Consider the following 27,203-nt stretch of genomic DNA (forward strand, 5'->3'; position numbering starts at 1 on the left):
CCTATCACCAAGCAAACTTTAAACCATCAGTCAACTCGTCTGTCACACTACAGCTCACACACAAAACTTTTTCAATCTGTCGCCTTGCTTCTCTACCTGCATTGACATCTCGATGAGCACGAGGAGTTTCTTAATGCCTATCCAGACCCGCTTTCCTTTGAGTTGATGTGCGATGCTGGCCCGCTCTTTGTCTGTGAAGCTTCCCAGTAGCTGCAAAGACAATAAAGCCAATTCAAGCAGCACTTAAAGTCTCTGGTATAAGTTATGGAAAAACATGCTTTTATTTCAGCTTTAGCAGCTAGGCTTTTATTTTCAGTTAAATAGGTTTTTCACCACAAGATTTCTTGTTTTTGTATGCGCATGCATTTATCCTTTTGGGAATGGGGTGGTTATGTATAATTCAGCACCTTCATCTCTGAGTGCTAGTTTAAGTGCACAATTATGATTATTTTTATCTTTAAGCAATAAAACATGCATGCTGGCCTATTCTAAAATGAACGTGATTTTTTTCTGTTGTCTGTACTGTATGTTGTGGCCATTTCTGCGTCTGAAACGATGGGGCCATCTTACCTCTAAGGCATCGATTAGCTGGTCCCCAGTAGAGATGTTGGGGATATGGATGGTGGTGCTAAAAGCATCTAACATCTCCATCTCCTGTAGGACGTCCTTCCTGCTGGTGGTGCCGATGATGAGCAGCTTCCGGCCCTGCAGGAGGTTTAAATTACTTGTTTCTGTGGGTTGTTGATTACAACATAAATTACAGCAAATTATCCAGTTATTTTCTGTGCTTATGAATGATTAATTTCTTCATTAAAGGTCTTACAAGCCCTGTGGGGACTTTATTTTTACAAAAGGTTTTTCTTGTTATTAGTAAATTTACTACCATATCTCATGTCACAAAACTTTGCAGAAAAACAAACACAGTTATGTCCATCATTACCTACAGATAGAGCAGGGCGATATGACCAAAAATATTTATCACAATATATATTTGAAAATTTGTGATAACGATATAACTGACGATATAATTGATGCGAGACAAAATTCAACTCCACAACTTTACTAGCGCAAAAAAACATCCATTTATTTTCACTTAAACAAGCAGCTGTTTTTTAAGCATTAAAGCTATATAACAATTTAACAGTGCAAATGTAAATTCCTTGCTGAAAGTTTAACCAAAAGGCATTTCCAGTAGAAATGGGCTGACATATCCTGAGTATAACCATGTATAATATCTACTGAAGTTAAAAAGAGGTGCTTTGCTACATTAAACTGCAGTGTGCCAAATAAAAAAGTCAAATACGTATTTCTCGGACCATAAAGTGCACGGGATTATAAGGCACATTAAGCGAAACAAAGCAGTCAGATAAATCAAACTTTATTCAACTCATTCTTCTTGCTTCCTCCACTTCCGTACCATTGATTCATTAATGCTGTATTCTATCACAGCTGCTCTATTCCTTCAATAACTCTACAAACGTCACTGCTGTTTAGTTTCCTGTCTTCATTTATGTTGGAAATGATAGCAGAGCTGTACGTTTGAATTTTTTCAGAAATCTCTCAGTCAGAACATGCTATATCATGTTTAGGTAACTAGCAAAACTAGCGCGCTAAGTTCCGCTAGCTTCCTGCTAACTTCTAACTCCGTTAAATGTAATAAATTCTGTTTTCATGGATGCCTGGCTGTTAAACTTCATAGTCGCACCTGGTAAAGCAGCAATGCTGATCGTTTTATTAAAGATGAAAGAATTTAGATAGTTTTTAACTCTCAGTGATGCTGTGTGTTCGTTTGACTTTGGGGCCTGAAGCGGACGGAGTTTAGGACCCAGATTACTCCCAGATTTACGAGCACCTTAGTCCGACAAATACGGCAATAACGACGGCCGCTTGCATGTTCTACAAAAAATGTGCTTTGTTTTGTATCTGACAAACACCAAACCAGTTCCACATCACTGATCTTGCACCATTTTTACAAACCAAATTCTGGTTCATCCGTTTCACTCAACAATCGGCGTGTTTTACTCATATTCTATATTCTATATTTATCTGTTCTTTGCTAAGCTGTAACCTATCTTAGCTTAGCACAAAGCCTAATAATGGGGGAAATTAGCTAGCACTTCTATTGAAAACTAATCAAATCCACATGCCAGTACTTCTCTTGCTAACTGGCAAACAATGAATTTTAGAAGGATAAGTGGCATAAAGTGGTGTAACCTACCTACTGGATAGAGACGGACTCATTTTTACTGCCCGTTTTTGAGTATTTATGCTAAACAAAGAAAATTAGCTAGCTAGCTGAAGATACAGATGAACTTTTCTACCTGTATGCACGAAACTAACTAATTTCGCTGACATTGGATTTGCTTTATATTTTTCTTATTATCACCAGAATATCATAGAAAGACCAGAACTACATATAAGGAAACATACATGTTGGTGCCACAAAGACTATAGACAATAGAGATAATGTCACTCCATTCTTTATAAAACTAGAGATATCATTATTGTAGTATTGCAATAAATAAATATTGCGACATTTGATTCACAGCTTATTTCTTTGCTAGAACAAGTGGACAAGAATCACTAACAAGAGTAATTTTGTTTGTTCTATTATTTTCAAACTAATAATAGTAATAATGCACATTTGGTGCTTTAGTGAAATAGTTTGGGGGGTTTTCTGGGGGGGTTTGGCTTGCATCTCCTTACACTAAAGCTGCTGAAAAAAATGGGCTTGTTGAAATCTCAGGGGGTTTTAAGTTATCCACAGAAGGATATGGTAGCTAATCCATCACAGAGCTGAAACATATAGACATACATATAGAACATATATTTGTTCACAACATTAAAGTGTGTATACAGTTTTCAGATGAACTCTGACCTTGGGTGGAGCTTTCTTGAGTAGCACCAGCAGAGCTTGAAGGACCAGATTTGAGAAACGTGGACCGATGGGCACATAGTCCAGCAAACGCTCAATGTCATCCACCACAACACAGCTCAGCTGAGACTTATAAGCATCATCAAAGACCTGAAACAAAGAGAGGAAGAGTGAAGACAGAAAGGCATTAATGCATGAGAAACGACAAGAAAACCTACAATTTTAAATGTAAACATCTGATTATTTAATGAACTTGTGTAAAGTCAAAAAGACACTGCTGCATTTACCTTTTTGATTGCCTGGCACTTGGAGATCTCTGAGTGTCCAATCATCTTGTCTGGAGAGCAAATCTTAATGAAGGGGAACTGTGAGTCCTCTGCAATCTTAGCTGCCAGGGCTGTCTTTCCACTGTGGGGTGGGCCTGTTGGAATGCAAAGGGGAAGGTACAGTTTGCTGCTGATGGATGGACATTTTTCTATTAATACTCCTCACAGGGGTACTAGCTGGATGTGTTTCTGACTTCTTACCCTCCAGTAAAACAGCAACAAGTGGTGTGCGATCACTGTTCTTGGTCTGCTGTACCAGCAGCTCTCCATCATCCAGAACATGAGTGACTGGGTCGCCCCATTTGATGATGCCATTCATGATGTAGCTGGAGTAGTCCTCCTGGTTGGTACCAAATGCCTTAGAAAATTTAAAGAAGAAGTATTAGGAACATTGTTTTGCCTTTTTCATATCACTGGATTAAACTGTATTCATAACTTAAGCTCATGACATCATCTCTGAAAACAGCAGAGACATACTGGTTTGATGTCATTGTTGAGGGATCCCATGAAGTCATCTCTGGTGACCTGCAGCTTCTCTGCCCTTTCCATGTCCACCTCAACTGTAGAGGTAGCCTGGAGATGAAATCATCACATTTAAATTATGACAAATTAATGGTGCAATGTCAACTCAATCCCCTGTCATTACTAATCTGAAATATCTACAAAAAACAAAAGTCAGTAAGTTTCAGATGAGCATAAAATCGACTAAGGAAAGCAGAGGAGCTAGTGTACAGCTGTTGATTTACTGATTGATCTATGCTTCTACCCTCATCTATGGCCTTGAGCTGTGGGTAGTAGACGAAAGAATGAGGTCACTGAAATTAACCTCCACTGAAGTGTGTCTGGGCTCTCCCTTAGAGACAGTAATATATATGCATTGGGTGATATAAACAATGCATTGATGCCCTAAAGCAGGGATGTCGAACTCCAGGCCTTGAGGGCCGGTGTCCTGGAGGTTTTAGATGTGTCCTTGATCCAACACAGCTGATTAAAATGGCTAAATTACCTCTTCAACATGTCTTGAAGTTCTCCAGAGGCCTGGTAATGCACTAATCATTTGATTCAGGTGTGTCGACCCAGGGTGAGATCTAAAACCTGCAGGACACCGGCCCTCGAGGCCTGGAGTTCAACACCCCTGCCCTGAAGTGCATCAGTTGCTGTGGTTTGCAGTAAACTGCATTTCTTGAACAGAGACGTGCAGCAGCAAATCAGTAATTAAAATGAACTAATGAGAAAGTTGATCTCCATGATCATAACTACCTAAATTGGCAGAAAGCATATTTGTGCCATCCACTAACTTGGAGGAGGCAGGGTTTATGACCTATACTGCTGCCAGGCACCAAAACTGAAGTGACATCTTTGCTTCAGTTTTGGGGAGATGCTGTTGTCCATGGTTTTTACAGCCACTGATATTTAAATCTGATATCTGATCTGTGTTTTAGACGAAAACTATTCACGTGGATGGTGTTTCTGCTTCGTCACTACACTGACACAGCGCTATGTATGCTTTGTGTATTAGGAAGTGCCTAGTGACCTTGATGTGCCGGTTCATGGCGGTTGACTGCGCAGCCCTGACCAGACCCTCCAGCTCTGCACCGCTGTAGTTCTTAGTTTCCGCTGCCAGTTCCTTGACATTGACGTCGGAAGCGAGAAGGTTGAAGCTTCGCATCTTGTTGGTGTGGATGTTTAGGATCTGGACGCGTCCCTTTTCATCAGGAAGACCTAGAGATTAGAATGAGGGTTAAAAAAAAAAAAGAGTAGGAAAGTTCATTAGTATACAGGCTTCTATTCAAAAACATTCGAGCTGAGCTTCCAACTAGCACTAGCCGTAGACAGTATAAAAGATGGATATAGCTTCTGGGTATTAAAATGGAAGCCAACATTCAAATCCCTTAAATGTGCATTATTTGCTCCCACCAGGGAGCAATGTCTGAGGTTACAAGAAGAACTGCAAGTCTTTGGGAGAACAACCTTCCTACTGAGTTCATGGTCTCAGTCACTCATACTGAATTAAAAATTAAGTCGGTTTTATAAGTCTTGGTCATAATCTTGTTACATCCAAGATGGCAACAGTAACAATACTCATTTCGTTGCTTGAGAAAGGGTCATCAAAAACCAGTGGGTGAAAGCACAGTAGCTACTGTCTCTGGGCACTAGCTTGCTTTATGTGCTAATATTAACTAGCTAACAGAAATGCTTTAGCTACTGATTAGAGAAACTTTAATGAAGCTTATGCCCCAAACTTCATATTTTTTACGGTGCTGACTGAATTACATGGGTGCTACAGAGTACCAATTCACACTAAATCCATTGGTATCAAATTTTAGCAGCAGAGAGAGTTTGTATTTTGCATTAGACCCTGTGCACGAGAAAATGCTAACATCCTGTTTTAAGACCGGATGTAGGGTTGTACATTTCCGGTAGCTTTATTTTGCAGTCAATCGCTACTGCGAAGGTGGACTCCAAAATCATGTCCAAAATACGAAAACGGAAAGATTACGTTAAGTTACAAAGAGCAGAGGGTGGGAACACTCACCATTGCTGTGTCATAAAAAAATCTAATGATCAATTTTGATGTTTGAAGAGCGTAGCTCGATTGTTTGTTTACATCAGCGGTCTCCAACCTTTTTTTGCGCCATGGACCGGTTTATGCCCGACAATATTTTCACGGGCCGGCCTTTAAGGTGTCGTGGGTAAATACAACAAAATAAAACTAGTAGGCTACCGGTACCGAAAAAAAGAAGATTTATTCATAACACACATGAAAAGACCCAGGAAAACCAAGTTAACGATAAAAACGATAACAAAATAACGCTGAAAACCGATAAAAACCCTGAAAACCATACATTTCACACCTGAGCCTCAACTCTCGCGGCCCGGTACCAAACGACTCACGGACCGGTACCGGTCTGAGGCCCGGGGGTTGGGGACCGCTGGTTTACATCACTCAACACAAGCAGAACTGCATTACTGCATGCAGAAGACACATCGTCCACATTCAGGAGCACATCTCTGTATAGTGACAGTTCTTATGATTTAAACAGGCAAATGTTCAGCATTCAAACTACAGGTGAACAACAGTCAAAGCCATATGTTTCCCCGTTATATCGATATCGGTACACACCTACACAGCATGTCAACAAACTGAAAAAAAGCCACAGGATATAAGAAAAATACATGAATGATTGTGGGTAAGGGTCTCTATATATTAGCATTCACGAAGGGTATTTTACGACTTATCTTCACAATTACAGTGGTCCCTCGCTATAACGCGGTTCACCTTTTGCAGCCTTGCTGTTTCGCGGATTCTTTTAGTTCAGTTTTGCATGCTTTTTTTAAATTAAAGCGCATTGTGTTCTGCGTCCCGATCGGCTGTAGATCACTGTCGATCTCCTCCATGCCGTGCCGTGCTCTCCTGTACAGTACAGAATCGCTACATCGATCACTAGCAGTGTGACTCTGAAGTGCTGTACTGTACGTTTGTAAGTTTTCTCCCCAACAAACACAACAATGTCGATGAAGGCACCTGCGGTAGCACCCAAAAGGCAAAGGAAGATGCTAACCATCACAAAAAGTTGGACTTCTGGACATGCTAAAGGAAGGTAGAAGTTATCGTTTTTGTTTTTTGTTTTTTTTACCATACTACACAGGTGTGTGTATGTGTGTGTGTGTATATATATGTATATATATATATATATATATATATATATATATATATATATTAGGGGTGCAACGATATTCGTATCGATATTGAACCGTTCGATACAGTGCTTTCGGTTCGGTACGCATATGTATCGAACAATACAACATTTGTAATTTATTTTATCAATTTTCCTTCTGACAATGCTGTCTGTGTTGAGCGCTCAGTGAATCTGTGTTCGACTACTCCGCCTAGGCTGCACTGTCGAGCGCAGATCCACTGAGCGCTCAACACAGACAGCATAGTCAGAAGGAAGAGCGCAGGGCAAGCTAGCGAGACAGAAGTTAAGCTCTACTTGCAACAGGCAAATTGAACCTCATTCAGATCTGGCGTTTGGAATTATTTTGGTTTTCATGTGACGTATGACCCTGAAGGTAAGCGAGTCATGGACTAAAGTAAAACAGTATGTTGGATGTGCCATGCAATGCTCAATTACATTGGTGTGAACTAGTGTGTTAGCGCAGTTAGCTCGTTAACGTGTTTGCCGTCTAGCCCCATGCACAGAGCGATCGGCGGTAGCTCGTTAACGGAGATTTGCCGTGTTGTGGCGTTAAGGTCATTTCAACGAGATTAACCTGAAAGCACTAGTGGGAACACAACGAATATGACTGCACATTTACGCCGATATCATCCTAGTGCAAAGACAAGTGGAAGCAGACAAAAAAAAGCAAGCATGCTACTAACTTTAGCCGAGTCATTTAGACAGCTGTTAGCACATGATTCTCCTTATGCTGCTGAGAATATAGCCCAGAAGAAGCGGATAGTATAGCTTTTATTTTGGAAAGAGACATTTCTCTGTAATAAACTCTCTTTTACAAAGATGAGTGATTCCTCAATCAGATACAGGGCTTGCAATATCGCTAGCCCGACGTCCCGGAGCTAGCGATTTTTTCAGTCGGGCTACCAAAATCTATCTCTGCCCTGCCCGTCGGGCTATTGTAGGAAAAATATATGTCAATGCTTTTGCATTCTTTCAGAAATGTAGCTGGGTAATTATGTCATTGGCATCGGTGAGCCACTGTCAATATGTGACATATTGAAGTCGCGTTTGAATTTGCGCTTGTTTTTTTGCTTTCACTTTGCAATCGTGCAAACTGTGTATAGAGAGCGACAGCACTGATTGGTGAGTGATGATAATTTGTGCACCAATTCCTCTGACATCGTCTTATTAATCGTTAGCTTACTATGCAAACATGACAAGTGAAATCTCCCGCAGCTTAAACATGTGAGAGGTTGATCGCGCAGAGAATCGCTGAGCTTATGTGAGTGAGCGTGTAAAAGCATTTTAGTTCTGCTGAGCCAAATAAGACAGGTCAGGGTGAAGAAGTGACAGCCAAAGAAAAGCTTACCACAAAACGGAGAAGTTATGACAAATCAGACTATAAGGCAAAAAGAAAGTGCAGCTTTATGGTTTCATGGACAAAAGAATTTCTGTGGCTGCAATATGATGAGCTAAATAACCAGGGCTGCACATAAGCGGTCCGCAGGTGCGCATTCGCTGTCAAAATAAAAAACACGCACAAGGGTTAGGGTTAAATTTAAAAACTGTACTTTTGAGTTAAAATATATATTTATAATTTTAATAAATGACAAATTAAAAATGCATGAACATTTTTTTTGTATCGAAAAAATATCGAACCGTGACACCAAAGTATCGAACCGAACCGAACCGTGAATTTTGTGTATCGTTGCACCCCTAATATATATATATATATATTAGGGGTGCAACGATATTCGTATCGATATTGAACCGTTCGATACAGTGCTTTCGGTTCGGTACGCATATGTATCGAACAATACAAAATTTGTAATTTATTTTATCAACTTTCCTTCTGACGATGCTGTCTGTGTTGAGCGCTCAGTGAATCTGCGTTCGACTACTCCGCCTAGGCTCGACAGTGCAGCCTAGGCGGAGTAGTCGAACGCAGATTCACTGAGCGCTCAACACAGACAGCATCGTCAGAAGGAAGAGCGCAGGGCAAGCTAGCGAGACAGAAGTTAAGCTCACCTTTTAACATGGACCTCCCCCACTCTCATTCAGATCTGGTGTTTGGAATTATTTTGGTTTTCATGTGACGTATGACCCTGAAGGTAAGCGAGTCATGGACTAAAGTAAAACAGTATGTTGGATGTGCCATGCAATGCTCAATTACATGGGTGGGAACTAGTGTGTTAGCGCAGTTAGCTCGTTAACGTGTTGGCCGTCTAGCCCCATGCACGGGCGATCGGCGGTAGCTCGTTAACGGAGATTTGCCGTGTTGTGGCGTTAAGGTCATTTCAACGAGATTAACCTGAAAGCACTAGTGGGAACACAACGAATATGACTGCACATTTACGCCGACATCATCCTAGTGCAAAGACAAAAACAACAAGCATGCTACTAACTTTAGCCGAGTCATTTAGACAGCTGTTAGCACATGATTCTCCTTATATGTTTAATATGCTGCTGAGAATATAGCCCAGAAGAAGCGGATAGTATAGCTTTTATTTTGGAAAGAGACATTTCTCTGTAATAAACTCTCTTTTACAAAGATGAGTGATTCCTCAATCAGATACAGGGCTCGCAATATTGCTAGCCCGACGTCCCGGGGCTAGCGATTTTTTCAGTCGGTTTACCAAAATCTATCTCTTCCCTGCCCGTCGGGCTATTGTAGGAAGGAAAATATATGTCAATGCTTTTGCATTCTTTCAGAAATGTAGCTGGGTAATTATGTCATTGGCATCGGTGAGCCACTGTCAATATGTGACATATTGAAGTCGCGTTTGAATTTGCGCTTGTTTTTTTGCTTTCACTTTGCAATCGCGCGAACTGTGTATAGAGAGCGACAGCACTGATCTGTGAGTGATGATAATTTGCCCACCAATTCCTCTGACATCGTCTTATTAATCGTTAGCTTACTATGCAAACATGACAAGTGAAATCTCACGTAGCAAGCTTAAACATGTGAGAGGTTGATCGCGCAGAGAATCGCTGAGCTTATGTGAGTGCGTGTGTAAAAGCAGCAGGATATATATTTGACTACAATGACCTGGATGACTGAGAACCTTCACAGACAGATATATATTTTAGTTCTGCTGAGCCAAATAAGACAGGTCAGGGTGAAGAAGTGACAGCCAAAGAAAAGCTTACCACAAAATGGAGAAGTTATGACAAATCAGACTATAAGGCAAAAAGAAAGTGCAGCTTTATGGTTTCATGGACAAAAGAATTTCTGTGGCTGCGATATGATGAGCTAAATAACCAGGGCTGCACATAAGTGGTGCGCATTCGCTGTCAAAATAAAAAACACGCACAAGGGTTAGGGTTAAATTTAAAAACTGTACTTTTGAGTTAAAATATATATTTATAATTTTAATAAATGACAAATTAAAAAGGCATGAACATTTTTTTTGTATCGAAAAAATATCGAACCGTGACACCAAAGTATCGAACCGAACCGAACCGTGAATTTTGTGTATCGTTGCACCCCTAATATATATATGTGGTGCATTAAGGTGCAATTAAGCTTAAACTGTCATTATTATTTATAGAAAAACAAATATACTGTAGGTTTATTTCTCAAATAAATGTTTGGAACTGAAAACAGGTTTTGATCTTCGGTTTCATTCTGTAATGGACTTTTTTTTTTTTTAACGAAGGTTTGAACTTTGAGAGAGTTTAAACAAGAGAGAAAAGTGTGAAACTGTTCATGCATGTCTAAGAAAAGTGTATAAAGTGTGTAGTGATGGGTTTTAGTCTTAAAACATCTAAAATAATTGTAAAAAATAAAGCTGGCTACTTCGCAGATTTCACCTGTCGCTGGTTATTTTTAGAACATAACACCTGCGATAAACGAGGGAACTCTATATATAAAATACCAAGAAATTTCAATCCTTTCTCTCTTTTGCTCTGAGGCGCGAGGGAAAAATATCGACAAGTCGATGAACATCATCTACAGATATATTCGGCAAATGCTCAAGACATCTTGAGAAATGTAAATTGCCGCTTGATTCGTCCATTTGGTTGACTTTTTTTGGAAAACCCTACCGTAAACAAGCTGCGAATATCACACCGGAAACGAAGCGCCCTACAGGAGTTTCCCCACCGGAAGTAGCACATGCTAAGGCGCACATAGTCTATTGCTCAATAAAAAAAAAGAAAAAAAGTTAGCAGCAGAGTACATCTGAGTTAAAGGGAGAAAGAAAGGAAGACCATGTGACATCACTCCAGGGCAAGCTGAAAGCAGTCTCACGTGTGGTTACACTTTTCAAAACCCAGTGTGTAGTGCAAAATACGAAAGCTGACCATGGCAACACATCTAATCTGTGGAAACACTGAGTTCACCGAAGGACCTGCTGCTAACTGTAGTATGTCTGATGCTAACTAGATTTATAAAGAGGGGTGTAGTAGGATCAGGGCCATGAGCTATAGACAGGAGAAACAGGGACTACTTTTTCAACCCGTTCTCACTCCCAAAGCGTAACATTTTACGCTAGGTGACAAATCGTCACCATATTACGTTTTCGGCTACCCACCACGTTCCTAAATGACGACCTCGGAAAAAAGAGGAAATATGAGAACCGTCTGGAATGAATCTACACATGCTCGCTCTTTTTCTTCAAATCGCTTAGAAACATGCTATTTAACATCATTAAAGTCCTGGTTAAGGTCAGGAATAAGGTTATGGTCAGGGCTAGGGATAAGGTTAGGTTTAGGGCTGGAATACAGGGCTGGAACGTCCATTACCGTGGGAGCGTCATTGCACTGGACTCCAGCCATAACCCGCCGCGTACCATAAGAACGCCGAAGGTCTCCTTTCGCGTTCCTCAGGAACGCCGCGGGACGTGACAAAACGTCGACATGTTACGCCTCGGGAGTGAGAACGCTCTGACTTTTTATGGATAAAGTTGTTCCATTTGGCATGCACACTGTGTTCTGTGGATTGTTCAGAGTAACAAAGACGCTGTTTTTTGGAAGAGGAGCTGTGGTTGGATTTTCAAAATGTTATTCAATTAAATGGAAAAAAAAAAAAGATTATGTTAACGTGGCATGCCTCTACATACCATCAGGAGAAAGCCAGGACAGTACGTTTATTTAAAGAAGAAACATTTTTTCCAATTGTGACCTCTCAGACTCATCATCCAGGAAACACTGATTTTCCTGCCACAATATGTACTTTGTACTGTGACGTCTTATAGGCCGAGTATAATAAAATGTGTTTGTGTCATTCAGAAGCTTAAAGGTGGTTGCCTTATTTTCCATTTACCTCAATGATTGGATAAGCCCGGGTTTACAGTAATACCACTACTGCAGCCACAAAACTACAAACTCTGAAATAATCCACGTGTAATCCAGTTTATATGCCAGAAAAATATCATCATGGTTCTGCTGTGGAAATGATGCTATTTGGATTTAGCTGACATTTTAATGGTTTGGATTAATGGTGCCCCACCTTATAGCAAGCCATTCAAACGAGCACACTGCATCACATTTTATTCCACGTGTTCCTGAGACTTGTACCCAAATGAGGATCAAGTATTTAGAGAGAAAATGCAATCTCACCGATTTCCATTTTCACCTCAAACCTGCCGGGTCTCATCAGGGCGTCATCTATCAAGTCAGGCCTGTTGGTCATACCTGGAGAGAAGGAGCGAAGGCAAGATAACTGTGAACCCAGAAGAATTCATGCTGTTAAAGATGCTACACTGCATTAACTAAATTTATTGTTTAATATGGATAAAATGGTTTTCCCAGCTTTCATGGAAATAAAAAAATGATTGTTGTTGACTCATATAGGCCTCTTATGTGTTCGAACGTAAGGGACTCCTGCTCTCCAACCATTACATATATTTTAAAGCTAACAATGGGTTCAGTCATTTCCTCTGATGCTACTTACCAATGACCAAGATGTTGTTAAGCTGCTCCACGCCGTCAATCTTGGACAGAAGCTGGTTGACAACAGTGTCGTGCACGCCTGTGCTGCTGGCGCCCGTTCCTCTCTGCTTGCAGATGGCGTCCAGCTCGTCAAAGATAATGATGTGAAGGCCACTGTTAGCGCCCAGCTGAAAGTCCGAATAACTTTGTAAGTTGTGTATTTATTTTTAGCTTAATACAAGTACAGAAAAAAACACCAAGTTTTACTTACCCTCTTCTGTTCCTCCTCAGCCTCGGCGAACAGTTTGCGGATGTTAGCCTCAGACTCTCCCACGTACTTGTTCAGGATCTCTGGGCCGTTGACGACCTTCGGCTCGCGGGCGTTGAGCATTTTGCCAATCTGCCTGGCCATCAGCGTTTTGCCACATCCTGGTGGTCCAAACAGCAAGATGCCCTTCACGTGCTTGCAGCCTGGAAGAAGGAAAGTTGACGGCATGATGAATGTTAAAGGGACAGAGGCAGAGAGGAAGAAGGAAAGAAGAAGAATCAGAAAGAAGAAGAGGCAGACGTAAAATAAAAGAAAGAGATGGGGCAGGAAAGACAAGGGGAATGACACTGAAGATGTCAGATGATGCCAGACATGCTATGAAGTTGTCCAATGTGTTCAGTGCCACAGGGAGGAGACTAGATTCATAAAATGGGCTGTAAAATCAATATAAATGCTTATTTTCTGTGTGTATCATGAATAAAATAAAGGGTATGGTACAGGTGCTGTGGCTTTGTTCTTTCACTCTGTTATTGCAGTATATATTATTTTTATTAGCATGGGGAATACACACAGTACATACAACATGCTGAGGTTTTCCCAGCAATGTTTGATCCATAACAAGTCACAAGCTGCTTATGTTGCATTTTTTAGGTCTTGCAAAAACAATAGAAACAGATACATTTTCTCACCATCAGCCCATTAAGGAATGGGGAACAGAGGTTAAGATGCAAGAAATACTCCAAGAAAGACAATCACTCTAGCTTAGTACAAATGAGAGAATGGTTCCTCACCCATCTGCTCCACAATGTCAGGGGGAAAGACTCGGGAGGCAAAGGCTCTGCGGAAAATGTCTGAGAATTCCTTGTCCAGACCACCAATTCCCATCTTTTCAAAGTTCCAGTCTGGGTTGATGATTGTCTGTCGTGCCTCCTTGGTCTTTGCCTTGCCTGTTAAAACATAAAGGGGAACAATTCTCAGATATAAGGAAAAGTCAGTGAGGAAAAAAAGCATTGAAGCTTTTCTTGTGGGCAGAGGTGCTGCATAGAAAATGCTTTTTTCTGAGAATGTGTTCTTGCTGCCATCTTGTGGAGCACTTGTATTTATACCGACATGAATTGTTAGTACAGCTTGAATTTGCCTGTGTTTGCAAAGCTTTTTTTTTGTTCATGCTTGCTATGAGCAGACTACAAGACAGAACGTACCGACTAGTGTGAGGGATGAATTCTCAGCCTTCTCAAAAATCACCTGGCTGTTGCCCACCATCAGACCGACGTCGATCTGTCAGAGATCAGAGTTAGGGTCAATACTTCTTATGTGAAAATTGGCACATTATAGGTAGCATAAGGATTCACTTGTATTTTAGTCACATGCTATAAAATCATGGTTTCACAAACTAGAAGATGTTGCTTTTCAAATCAACTGCTGCCACTAAATTTTAGCCATTTAGTTCTTCTATAAAATGTTTTTCACTGGGGTATGCCACGTAGGTGAGAACTGAGAAAGATATAAATGTGAATGTAACCCCAACTCTACCTATTAGCTTAACATTTAAATCCAACAGGTCATTGTTGACTCCTCTAGAGTTGGGCTTGGGCTTGGGTTAATGTCCACTGTTTTTAAATAATTTTGCCTATAAAGCATGTGGCTTAACTGTCTGAGGTCTAAGTAGTCATCAGTGATGCTATCAGAACATATTATTTAAACTCTTTTTAAAAACTCCTGAGTTTTAGGGTTACAGTTGGACGTTAGGGCTGGGGCTGTTACTGATGCCAATGCAGACCTCACAAGTTTAAAAAGCTATATTTCGATTGGTATTAGGACATCTGCCAGGATAAAATCTTGATGTGTTGTATTTATTTACTTCTCAAATCTGTGGTGATTATTGACACAAATTGCCATCCATTACCCAGAGATCACTCTTCTTCCATTTATCTTTTACATTTTCTGATAATACATCCCTGCCTCTCCTCCCATTAAAACATTAGCTGGGAGAGATCTCCTGAATGTCAGCATTCTGTGATATCCGGTGGAGACAACATAAGAGCGTAAAAGCACAAATACAGACAGATAAATACAGCAATTACAGCACATAAAAGAGATCATACAAACAATAAGTGGATTACGCTTCACATGAATCCAAACAGGAAGCCAAAGTCAAAGAAAAAAAGTCCTTATTCTTTGTTATGTTGAGTTACATGCTTGATAAAGGTCTAACCCAGGGGTCGGCAAGTGTATTTTATTTATGTTAGTTCTTTTTAACTTGTAGTTCTAAATTGGAAGATTATTGTGATTTTGAAATATAAAAATAAAATTATATTCTATTATTTTTTCATCGCTCAAAATAAGCGTCACACTCGCGGAAGCCGGTGTACCCGCCGAAACGCCGTGCATTTATCGAGACTTTCAACCCCAGGTAGGCCAATTATGGATCTTTGGATCCACATTATGTCAGCAGCTCCAGAGGTTCAGGAGCAGAAGTCCCATTGTAAACATATCACGGCAGACCCAACGATGTTTGCATGAACATGCTTTTCAGCATCTCTATATTGACCACTTTTCACACACGGTTGCTGTACGCATACAGCCGGCTGTAGCTTTGCAGCTCACAGCCCGACACACACCAACACAACAGCAGAGAGAGCACAGACTTTCAGGCGGCGAGGCGTGATTGCGGGTGCCACTCAGGTGCGTCCCACTCCCCTGCAGCGGCGCTGCAGACCATGCCCCGCCACACAGATTAACCAGGTAAAATACATATTTAGGCAGAATTTTGCAAATATCTATTTTTCATTTTTTAGCAGCATAGTGCTTTTTTCCAGTTAGTTTTTAAAAGTCAGGTCAAGGCTCCAAAAGCACAAAGGTGATATAACAGTTTTTGTTTGCTGGATCATTTTAGTTCAGCATCTTTCCTTTTGTTATATTTCTTTAAGAGTTCAAAATGTGTTAATTGCATAAATAAAATTTTCTCTGTAGCACTTCATGGATTTCATAAGCAACACACCTTAGTTGTTCACACAAAGCATAAAAGTAAAAAACAATATACAGTGTTATCTTCATTTTAGATGTCAGAAAGTATTTGCGGCTCTCAGTGTTTTCTTTTGCGTGGACACCGGGTCCAAATGGCTCTTTGGGTGTTAAAGGTTGCAGACCCCTGGTCTAACCATAAGGTAAATTCATGTACCTGCTTTGTGTACCAGCGCAAGCGTTAGCTAACAGGCTTAGCTTAGCGACCATAGCCTATCAGTAACATAGTACAGCGTTAACAGTTCAGATCATAGGGAACTTTATTAGTTTCATTTTTGAACTTGCTAGCAATTCTGTGGTTGTGTTACAGGTTCCCACAAACCTGCCCCAGTGATTACATATAGTATATATAGTTTTACCTTCGGGCACTATCAAAACAACTTTGTTCTAGAATTGCTTTTGTTTTTAAAAGATGTACTTTCCAAAAACACATGTAGTAAATGTGCTAAAGGTAGAAGCCACACAGCAGCTCTCTTGTGTCATCAGCAACTTCTTGCTTGCACTGGTGCATTCTTTCAGAGTCATTGTGGTAACATTTATTACAATATATCTTCATATCTAATTGTTTCCTGTCAGAGTCAAATCTTTAGCTTTGACTCTCCAGCACCTGTAGCTACACTTTATCTCAAACACATGGAGAAGTGATATAGAATCAGCTGGATTCATGCATGTTTTACTTTGCCTCCCTCCCTTTATTCCCAACCAGTCATGACAGATGGCTGCTGCTCTTTGACCCTGGTTCTGCTGAAGGTTTCTTCCAGTTAAAATGGAGATTTTCCTTTCCACTTTAACCAAGTGCTTGCTCAAAGGGGGTCGTCTGATTGTTAGGGTTGCTTCTGTATTACTGTAGGGTCTTTACCTTGTGGTAAAAAACCCACCTTGACATAACTGCTGTTATGATTTGGTAATATATAAATAAAACTGGATTGAACTGTATTATATAAACGTCATGTATATTCACTCAGAGTCTTATGACATCAAAAAAGATCCCATTACAAAAACCCTGTTGGTGACAAAGGTCGGGAATGACCATGTCTCATTTTTTTTCTTTTTTTTTTGCATTTCCAAATAACAACAGTGGAAGCTCATTTTCCTCCTCAGTCACCTGGTCTATGAGCAGAGCTACTATGGCAGCGGTAAGTTCCAATTTGGGAATAATCACAGGTTTGAGTTTATTAATTGCTTAACTCTTCAAGGATCTTTGCGTCCCATCCAAGCCTCATTCAAGTTAGTTTTTGTGGGATTAGCTTTAATGTGGATGACAATGAATAATAAATGGAGCTCACATCAAAAGTGAACTCTCCTGGCGAGAGTTTTGTCTCTTAAATTGAATTTAAATTGAAACAGGTTTTTTTTTCAGTATATCATTGTATGGCTGGAGATCTTTCAACAGGTCTGGCATCCCCATTAAAGTCCAGATACTTGTTCTTCTTTATTATCGTCTCTACTGAAAGGTTAATGGTTCTGCTTTTACTGAGCAAGGTGTTTAACTTGAAATCATTGTTACCACACAGTGTTAATTGTGTGCAAGTTTCAGTTCCTCCCCTTCATCCACTACTTATTTAGGAAGATGCCCAGTTAAAAATGATTTAATGCTTTTCTATTTATTCAATCCACACTGTCTTGTGCACATTGCAGGGAAAAGGTCTGCACACTATAAACAGGAGAGGATATGACACCAGAGCTGCAGCATCTTCTACTTTTCTAACACACAGTTGTGATCGCCACAAGAATCTGAGAAGAATCTGGGTGAGTTGTATGGCTTTGCAATATACTTTAGTCACTATCTTGGGGCAGTAGGTGCAGCTGTGGGGCAATAGGTGCAGTGGGTCAGAGTGTTATTGGGGAAGAAAGTCGACCCAATATTGCCCCAGTGTGTCACGAGTGTGAACAAGTGAATGTGACTTGTAGTTTAAGACATTTTCAAACCAAAAAGTCTAGAAAAAAAAGTAAAAGAATTTAAATGCACTACATTTAATTCAATAACTGCTGTTCTGCAGAAACACTTTAATTTTAAAGCTTTGTTTAGCGCTTTGTTTTCTCTCAGTGAGATCCTCTTTCATTTCATGGAGGGTTTGGAATATCATGCAAATCTTTATATCCCTAAATAGCCAGTCCTGCTGTTACAGTTTCCAGCTCAAGTTGTTACTTCTTAGCTTTTAGAACAGCTTTTTCAGAACGTTTTGGTGTAAGCCTGGCAGCTTGTGACAGTTATTCAACCTTTGACTTGTTTTGCAGTAGTAATACAAGACCAGGAAGATTGTGATGGCCTCAGTGAACACAGTGAATCAACACTCTTGATATGTGAAATACAGCTTTGAGGTGTAACATTCTCTCTAATGTGTTTACAAAGGAAACTCAACAATTCATTTAGACACCTTATCCATAAATTCTCGCAGCGCTGTCACTGCGGGGTTTGACTACAGCTTGACGAGATGAAGTCCCACATCTTTCTTGGAAATAAAGTTAAAAGGGATTTTTTTTTGCATAATTTGCAAACAACACAGATTTTTGATTAAAACAACAAACTTTGCACTTCTTCATGCTTTCAGTCTCTGCACAATTCAATTTGTCTATTCTATTTGTCTAACTATATTTGTGCACACTGTATTAAGATAAAAGTACGTAAAAAAAATCATCATTCCAAAAACATAACCTCCTTTGTGGAGGAGGAGGTAATATTATGAGTAGGGCTTCATTTCTCAAATGCAAATCAATTTCAAGCTTCCTCCCTGGAGTTTAATTATGAAAGCGTAATGCGTTAGTCCAGCACAAACAACAAAGTCCCGCAGGTGCCAGGACTGACTCACATCCAGACTCCCGTCCCCACTAAACGAGCCCTAACTGCAGGCACTTCCAGTAACAACCAGGCTGTTACTGCTCAGTTCCTGTTTTTACCAATAAGCGATTTCCAAGCTGTATAACTCAGAGCCTCTACAGCAAAACCCTGATTTACTTTACTTTCCCTGGGATAATTTGGCTGATCTTGTTATTGTGACTCAGTACCTTTTGCTGTTTCTTTCCAGACGCTGGTTCTCCTTTGAGGATGCTGGCATCCATGGCCTCAATATCCTTTACCACCAAGCCAAACAGCTTGTCACAGAAACTAAACACTAGCTGAAAGACAGAAAAGCAGGATGATGGTACATCAAAAGTCAAATGTTATGCCTCTGAATATCGATATGTGTGTGAGTCTGACACTTTGAGGCATGGAAATAAAAACCTGCTGGGTGACAGAGAAGGCCTGGTTGTTGAACTGCTGGATGAACTCGGCGGCCATCTTGTCTGAGTCGTAGGGAGAGGAGTCAGTACTCTTCTTCTGCAGGAAGTCGATTTCGATTGTCATGGCGCCAATGCACTGCTTGGACTTGTCAAAATTGTAGTTGGCCACTGATTGGACAAACAAGGCTACAATTACTATCATATTTAGGTTAATGAGTCAAAATCTGCTTTGGATTTTTATAATAAACCTTAAAAAACAATGAATCTAAAAGTAAAAGCTGTCACTGGTAACACATCAGATGTATGTAACACATGAGGATATAAATGAACAACTAATAATAAACCATTACAGAAGAGATTCTAATAGATTTTTTAAATAGGAACAATTTGCAGTATTTGACATTATTAATAGTTTGCAAAGCCCCATCCTAAAGGTAAACTGTCCAATTTTAACTGTAGCAATTAAGCTACATGCTTAGGCATTAAAGCCAAAGTGGCCTGCACAAGAAATTAAAGCAAAGATTTAAAAATGTATTTGTCTTATAATTCTCAAATATGGGAAAAAAGCACAAGAAGTTAATGAAAGTTTTTCATTTATTTTTTCAACATGTGTCACAGTTCTTAACTGTTTATCTTTAACAAGCTAACAGGCCAATGCTACTATATAACTGCCTCAGTGATTTCTAGAACTACATAATAATAATAATAAATGCAAGAATATCTGTAACAATCTAATAGCACAACTGCTATTATGCTAACATTATTAGCTCTGGGAGCTCAAGGAGCTTTTAAAAAAAGGATGTTTAACATCACATGCTTCTAATTTCAGCATAAAATACAGCTTAAGGAACTGCAGTGCAGACACCACCCTGTCCTGCACTTTATTGTGTGCCTGAGATTACTTACATTACCCGAGAAAAGTCTGCAAAACCAACTTAGTTCATTTGAAAATGCAATATGTAATCTTCGTGCCTAACATATTATATTTGAATAAAATGGAGTTTTACATTAATGACTCGCTGCCTGTTTGTCTTGAAAAGTCAGTATTTATCACAGAAAGTAAACTGTCTTAATTTACGAGTGCATCTATATGCAGCAGCTGAAAGCTTGACAACAGTAACTACAGAGGTTTTGAGTTGGTATTCTTAAACATCAAAATCAGCAATCAGAGAAGCGCATTTCATACCTTCCACCTCCTGACCTATGGAGAGACCAGCCCATTTCCTCTACAGGAGAGAAAAAACAAAGAAGAAAAGCCTGAGCATGTGGCTAACACGTACTTAACAAGTCTGTGAGTTTTTGCATGTGTGTACCTGTGGCAGGCTGAAGGCGATGCTTCCTGCAGCCACAGTGTGGTGGGTCTTGACTGTAAACACATACTTGTGGTTGGGTGTGGTCTTCACACTCACATGTCTGTGGAGAGAGATTGGATTACAATTTTTATCTTACATTACATGTTTATAGTTATTGCTCAAGTTGAAGCTGGAGGTGTCTTTAAGGTTATTTAGATTTTTTGAGATAGCAACTCTGAGATAGCAAAAGAATGGAGCCCATGGCCTCCAAGCCTGGAGGATCCCAGCTCTGCCACCTCACATGAACTTGTTAACAGTCAGACATTAAACAGTGCTGTTAGGACTGTGGGCCGGTTGGAGCTTCTTTTTCTCTTGCAGCAGGTAGAACTGTGGGCAGAGCTGTATTTCCAGTGCTTGCTCTCGCACTCCTGTTTGTCATTCTCCTTTATCCCTACCGGATATTTAAGTAGTGGCTGTTGCAGCAGTTCTCTACAAGATCATTGTCTCCATTACAGGGATAACTTGGCCAACCTCAGTGTGACTTAATCCTTTTTATTCCCAGTTGATCTTCTTAATGGTTCTTGGACTTCTCACCTTCAAGTGAATTCTTTCTTCACCTGCCCTCTGGAAAAACTGAGCCACTGCAGGATATCTACTTACCTTGGAATCCTTTGGATCATACCTGTCTGCCCACTCTCCACCGCACTCCTTCAAACCTCAGCCTGCTCACCTTCAGTCAACCCTCTCCTGTGCCCCTGGTGCTCACTTATACAAGCAAGCCTCTATTACGATGACTATTGGCTGACACATTGCATCCCTTTACTCCGTCTATCGCTAAGAGCAATCTGCCCTCTCAGTCTAAACCAGCCAAGTGCTTTTCTCTCGTGTATTGTAAATAAATAAAGGTTGCAGATGCTGAAATATGCAATTATTGTACAGTGGGATGCAAAAGTTTGGGCAACCTTGTTAATAGTCATTATTTTCCTGTATAAATCGTTGGTTGTTACAATAAAAAAAATGTCAGTTAAATATATCATATAGGAGACACACACAGTGATATTTGAGAAGTGAAATGAAGTTCATTGGATTTACAGAAAGTGTGCGCAATAATTGTTTAAACAAAATCAGGCAGGTGCATAAATTTGGGCACTGTTGTCATTTTATTGATTCCAAAACCTTTAGGACTGATTATTGGAACTCAAATTGGCTTGGTAACCTCAGTGACCCCTGACCCACATATACAGGTGAACAGAGTCAGTTGTAAGTTTCCCTCCTCTTTTAATTTTCTCTGAAGAGTAGCAACATGGGGGTCTCAAAACAACTCTCAAATGACCTGAAGACAAAGATTGTTCACCATCATGGTTTAGGGGAAGGATATAGAAAGCCGTCTGTTTCCACAGTTAGGAACATATTGAGAAAATGGAAGACCACAGGCTCAGTTCAAGTTAAGGCTGGAAGTGGCAGACCAAGAAAAATCTCGGATAGACAGAAGCGACGAATGGTGAGAACAGTCAGAATCAACCCACAGACCAGCACCAAAGACCTGCAACATCATCTTGCAGCAGATGGAGTCGCTGTGCATCGTTCAACCATTCGGCGCACTTTACACAAGGAGATGCTGCATGTGAGAGTGATGCAGAGGAAGCCTTTTCTCCGCCCACAGCATAAACAGGGCTGCTTGAGGTTTGCTAAAGCACATTTGGACAAACCAGCTTCATTCTGGAATAAGGTGCTGTGGGCTGATGAAATGAAAAGTTATTTGGGCATAACAAGGGGTGTTATGCATGGAGGAAAAAGAAAAACACCTGCTACCTACAGTAAAATATGGTGCTGGTTCCATCATGCTGTGGGGCTGTGTGGCCAGTGCAGGGACTGGGAATCTTGTCAAAGTTGAGGGACACATGGATTCCACTCAGTATCAGCAGATTCTGGAGACCAATGTCCAGGAATCAGTGACAAAGCTGAAGCTGCGCCGGGGCTGGATCTTTCAACAAGACAACGACCCGAAACACTGCTGAAAATCCACTAAGGCTTTCATACAGAGGAACAAGTACAACGTTCTGGAATGGCCATCTCAGACCAGACCTGAATATTATTGAAAATCTGTGGTGTGAGTTAAAGAGAGCTGTCCATGCTCGGAAGCCATCAAACCTGAATGAACTAGAGATGTTTTGTAAAGAGGAATGGTCCAAAATACCTTCAACCACAATCCAGACTCTCATTGGAACTTACAGGAAGCGTTTAGAGGCTGTAATTTCTGCAAAAGGCGGATCTACTAAATATTGATTTCATTTCTTTTTTTGTGGTGCCCAAATTTATGCACCTGCCCGATTTTGTTTAAACAATTATTGCACACTTTCTGTAAATCCAATTAACTTCATTTCACTTCTTAAATATCACTGTGTGTGTCTCCTATATGATATATTTTATATTAGGGGCGATCGTGGCTCAAGAGTTGGGAGTTCGCCTTGTAGTCGGAAGGTTGCCGGTTTGAGCCCCGGCTTGGACAGTCTCGGTCGTTGTGTCCTTGGGCAAGACACTTCACCCGTTGCCTACTGGTGGTGGTCAGAGGGCCCGGTGGCGCCAGTGTCCGACAGCCTGTCAGTGCGCCCCAGGGTGGCTGTGGCTACAATGTAGCTGCCATCACCAGTCTGTGGATGACTGGATATGTAAAGCGCTTTGGGGTCCTTAGGCACTAGTAAAGCGCTATATAAAAACAGGCCATTTACCATATTTAACTGACATTTTTATTGTAACAACCAACGATTTATACAGGAAAATAATGACTATGAACAAGGCTGCCCAAACTTTTGCATCCCACTATATATGTCAAAAAGCATAGTATGATTCACTGGTATCTGTATGTGGTTTGTGATTTTTTTTTTTCTTTAATTTTCTTTTTTTTTAATTTATTGCATCTGCTGAACTGATCTGCTGTCTCTCACTTTAAAATGCCAAATGCAGCAAGAATCACATGACAGGCGAAGGGTCGAAATGCTTATCAAGAAGTGCAAAAACTAATTAGATTCCCCACTGTTACAAAACTGTGTGTCAAGTGCAAAATGATGCAAACACACACAAAAAATGAATATAAAGAGATCCTTGGGAGAGGACTGTGAAGAATGCCACAATGCCACCCAACAAGACTGAGGTGAGTGTGACAATGAGAGACAAAATTACGCACGAAACAATGCAGCTGTATCTGCTGTGTTTGACACTCGACATTCCCACTGTTGTGGATTTCACTGGCAATAATTACAGACCCCAAAATACAAAGAAAACCTCCCCTAGTTTCATCACGTGGTCAACAATCATTGACAGAGAAGAAGTTGGACCATAAATCAGGGAGCATCACCAGCTCCAGCGCCCTGGCCTTTACCTTCCATGTTCTCACACTTTTAGGTATCTCTTGATAGAGCAGCCTTATTGGTTCACCAGACACAACCAACAAATGGGAAGAGTCTTTCGTGTACTACAGATTCTTCATTGTTTTACTTATGAAGCCCTGTGACAGACTGGCGACCTGTCCAGGGTGTAGCCTGCTTCTCGTCCTAAGACAACTGGGATAGGCTCCGGCCCCCAGCGACCCTGAAAAAGGATAGGGGGAAGCGAATGGATGGATGGATGGATGGATTGAGGATCACATCAGATTTTACCCTTTCTAAAAGCAACACAATGAATCGTGTATTAGATGTGTAGATTTTAACCTTCTGAGTTCTGAGTCATCACAGGGTTGGAATTCACACCTATGATAACCTCAGAAGCTCCAGGATAGCCCTAAAGTGAAGACCTGTACAGGATGTGACCCACCTCTTGGCCCATGGCAGACAACAGAATCTTCAGTTTGACCTGAGTGCAGATTTTCATCAGATTCCTGCAGCTTTACTTATCATTGTTCCATAATAAAGTGAAATGATAATCATCCGCTGCAAGTCACTTGCTGTCATCTCCAGGATGAATAATGGGTGATAAGGTGGGCGGTCAGGTGGGTATTTGGATAACTGATTGGAGAGATGCCCGGGTGTGTGCTCAGATTGATAAATGCGACGGTGATTAGGTAATAGGAAGTACTCACTGTCCTGACTGCAGATCCTTCTCACTCACCACGGCACAGTTAGTCAGCGACAGCTCGTCTGTCGGGCATCGTGCCGCTTGCATGGTCTGCAGAGAGAAAGACAGCAGAGGAAGGACAGAGACGCAAAGAACCATAATTGTTTGAGAGATACTGGGAATGACCACACACATTTTATTCCAGTACACTTTTTTATATTCTTTTAACATGGGATTGTTATAAGAATTTCCTCCTAGCGGGCACTGAGCCTGTGAAATGTCATGTAAGGAGGAAAAATAAACACAATGTATTATAAACTGAATTTTTGAAATATAGGACACTGCCATGATATATTTCTATTCAGTTGTAACATTACTGACATGATAGCTCAAGTAGATGCATTCCACCTGTTAGAAACGAGGTGGTCCAACCTGAGATACCCACTATTAGATACACAAACAAACTTTATTTGTCACGTACACAATCATACAGAGTACAACATGTAGTGAAATGCTTGTGTCCAAGCTGAAGACATAGCTGCGCCATTCCGGTGCTTGGTTTTTTTAGCATGGGGGATCTAGCCAGGACCCTTACTGGATACCAGGTGGGAATTGAACATGCGATTACCACTCCAAAAGGTGTGTAGTCTTACCACTACACTATCCAGCTGCTGAGACACCGTGCTAATACCAGGTCGGACACCCCCTTTGCCTTCAGAACTACCTTAATTCTTCATGGCACAAATTCAAACATCCCTCAGAGATTTCGGTGCAGTATACTCATTGACATGTTCAAAAACAACATTCTCAGATGATTTGAGCTTTTTGACGTGGGACATTATCCTGCTGGAAGACGATGGGTCCACTCTTTTCATAAAGGGGTGGACATGGTCAGCAACAATACTCGGGTAGACTGTAGTGTTTAACTGATGCTTATTTGGTCCTAAGGGGCCCAAAGCCCCCACATCATTACAGCCTGAACTGTTGGTGCAAACCAGGATGGATGGATCCTTGTATTCACATGTTTACGTTTCTGAATTCCCCATCTGAACATAACAGCAGAAATCGAGACTCATCAGATCATTTTCTATTGTCCAGTTGTGAGCCTGTGTGAACTGCAGCTTCATTTTCATCTTCTTGGCTGACGGGAGTGAGGAGGAGACAGAGTATAGGGAACTGTTGGACCACACTGTGCAGTGGGGTGGTACCTCCTCCAAAATGTGGCAGAGACAAAGGAAATGGTGATAACTTTTAGGACAAAGTGAACACATTTCCATTCTGGGAGAAGACGTAGCATTAATGGAGAGCTACAGATACATGAGCATTCACCTCAACAAATGATCATCTTCGTAGGAAGAGATAGCTGGTGTTGTCTTAAGTTGCAATGCATCTGACTTCTCACATTTCACCACAGACATCATTTAAATGTCACAGCCTACCTGAGTGTTGTTGCTGACCGTGTCGATTTCTTTCTGACTTCAGTATACCCATTTTCTGATGGATGCTTCCAGCTGGACAACACACCTTCCCACAAAGCTCCAATCATCTCAAACTAGTTCTCACTCAAACAGTGAATTCGAGCCTCTACAGTTATGAAATCCCAATATTCTGTAGAACACCTTGAGGATGTGGAAGAATGAGAAATTTTGATTTGTAACCAACAAATGAGCACACACTTTTCTTTTTGTCTCATTTTTCCTCACAATATTCATGACAGCCAGTCTCATCATCGTCTAAGGGTGTCCTGCTGCTTTACATTCAGTCCATGTCAAATCTCAACCAACCTCCCAACTCAAGAGAGGAATTTTCTGAGTATGAATCCCTTCTTTCAGTTCATCCACTTTTCCACTGACACAGCAGCGAACACACTGACACACTCTCATTTGAACACAAATTGAAATCCTTTGCAGAACAACCACGTCTGCCACACTGAACAAAAGTAGGCAGATAGAGAAATTCCATTGCACATTGCTGCAGCATGACCACATGAAGTGGTAGCCATGGTTACTGCATTAAGTGACGATGGAGAGCCTCTGGTGATAAATGAGTTTTGCTTTTCTGTAGGGGTGGGTTTTAATAGTCGATTCATCGATTAAAATCGATTCTGGCTTGGATAACGTGATATCATTTCATTAAATCCTGAATCGATTTTTTTATATAAATGTATTTTGCCCAAAATTCCAGAATCTCAGGTGAAACGTCACAAAATTTTGACAACCACCAAACATTTAAAACAGTAAATGAGAGCAGGTACACGGCTTCTGCACAAAGACGTAAACACAAAGCGCGGAGCCGCCGACGGATCAGAATCAGTGAGATGTCGCCTTTCTCACCCGACGGCACGGACACGGTCGGGGCTGAAAGCCGACAGCTCGCTGATTCTGATGTTTCGGCGGCTCCGCGCTTTGTGTTTACGCCCTTTTTGCGCTGATTCTAAAGCTGTTAGTTTGATCTCTCTCCTAACAATATTGACCAACCAGCACTTCATGCACAGCTCTCTCTCTGTATACTTCAAGAACAGTTTCCCGTCTAAGAATCTCTTTTCTGCATTATTCGCTTGCTTGTTACGCACAAGTCTACCTGTTGTTTACA

The 27,203-nt window shown here is 40.8% G+C and overlaps 1 protein-coding gene and 1 long non-coding RNA gene across 3 annotated transcripts in view; one reads left to right on the forward strand and one right to left on the reverse strand.

Annotated features, from left to right (window-relative positions):
* The window catches only part of LOC120736867 (vesicle-fusing ATPase), a 75,027-nt gene that overhangs the window by 8,494 nt on the left and 39,330 nt on the right, over positions 1-27,203 (reverse strand). For both annotated transcript variants that reach the window (XM_040037216.1, XM_040037215.1), the window contains 17 exons: positions 24,637-24,722; positions 20,583-20,682; positions 20,456-20,495; positions 19,271-19,437; positions 19,054-19,164; positions 14,226-14,301; positions 13,815-13,970; positions 13,027-13,226; positions 12,778-12,943; positions 12,444-12,518; positions 4,736-4,923; positions 3,679-3,774; positions 3,403-3,559; positions 3,163-3,296; positions 2,879-3,025; positions 571-705; positions 97-210 (listed from right to left, as the gene is read on the reverse strand). In XM_040037216.1, the coding sequence (XP_039893150.1) occupies positions 97-210; positions 571-705; positions 2,879-3,025; positions 3,163-3,296; positions 3,403-3,559; positions 3,679-3,774; positions 4,736-4,923; positions 12,444-12,518; positions 12,778-12,943; positions 13,027-13,226; positions 13,815-13,970; positions 14,226-14,301; positions 19,054-19,164; positions 19,271-19,437; positions 20,456-20,495; positions 20,583-20,682; positions 24,637-24,722 (2,148 nt within the window). The remainder of the gene's footprint in view (positions 1-96; positions 211-570; positions 706-2,878; positions 3,026-3,162; positions 3,297-3,402; positions 3,560-3,678; positions 3,775-4,735; positions 4,924-12,443; positions 12,519-12,777; positions 12,944-13,026; positions 13,227-13,814; positions 13,971-14,225; positions 14,302-19,053; positions 19,165-19,270; positions 19,438-20,455; positions 20,496-20,582; positions 20,683-24,636; positions 24,723-27,203) is intronic.
* LOC120736880 lies at positions 15,724-17,790 on the forward strand. Its single transcript, XR_005696629.1, has 3 exons — positions 15,724-15,768; positions 17,126-17,183; positions 17,686-17,790. It is a non-coding gene; the product is annotated as an uncharacterized LOC120736880 (long non-coding RNA).

The sequence above is a fragment of the Simochromis diagramma genome, unplaced genomic scaffold (genome assembly GCF_900408965.1).
Source record: "Simochromis diagramma unplaced genomic scaffold, fSimDia1.1 OVJJ01000516.1, whole genome shotgun sequence".
NCBI classification, from domain to species: domain Eukaryota; kingdom Metazoa; phylum Chordata; class Actinopteri; order Cichliformes; family Cichlidae; genus Simochromis; species Simochromis diagramma.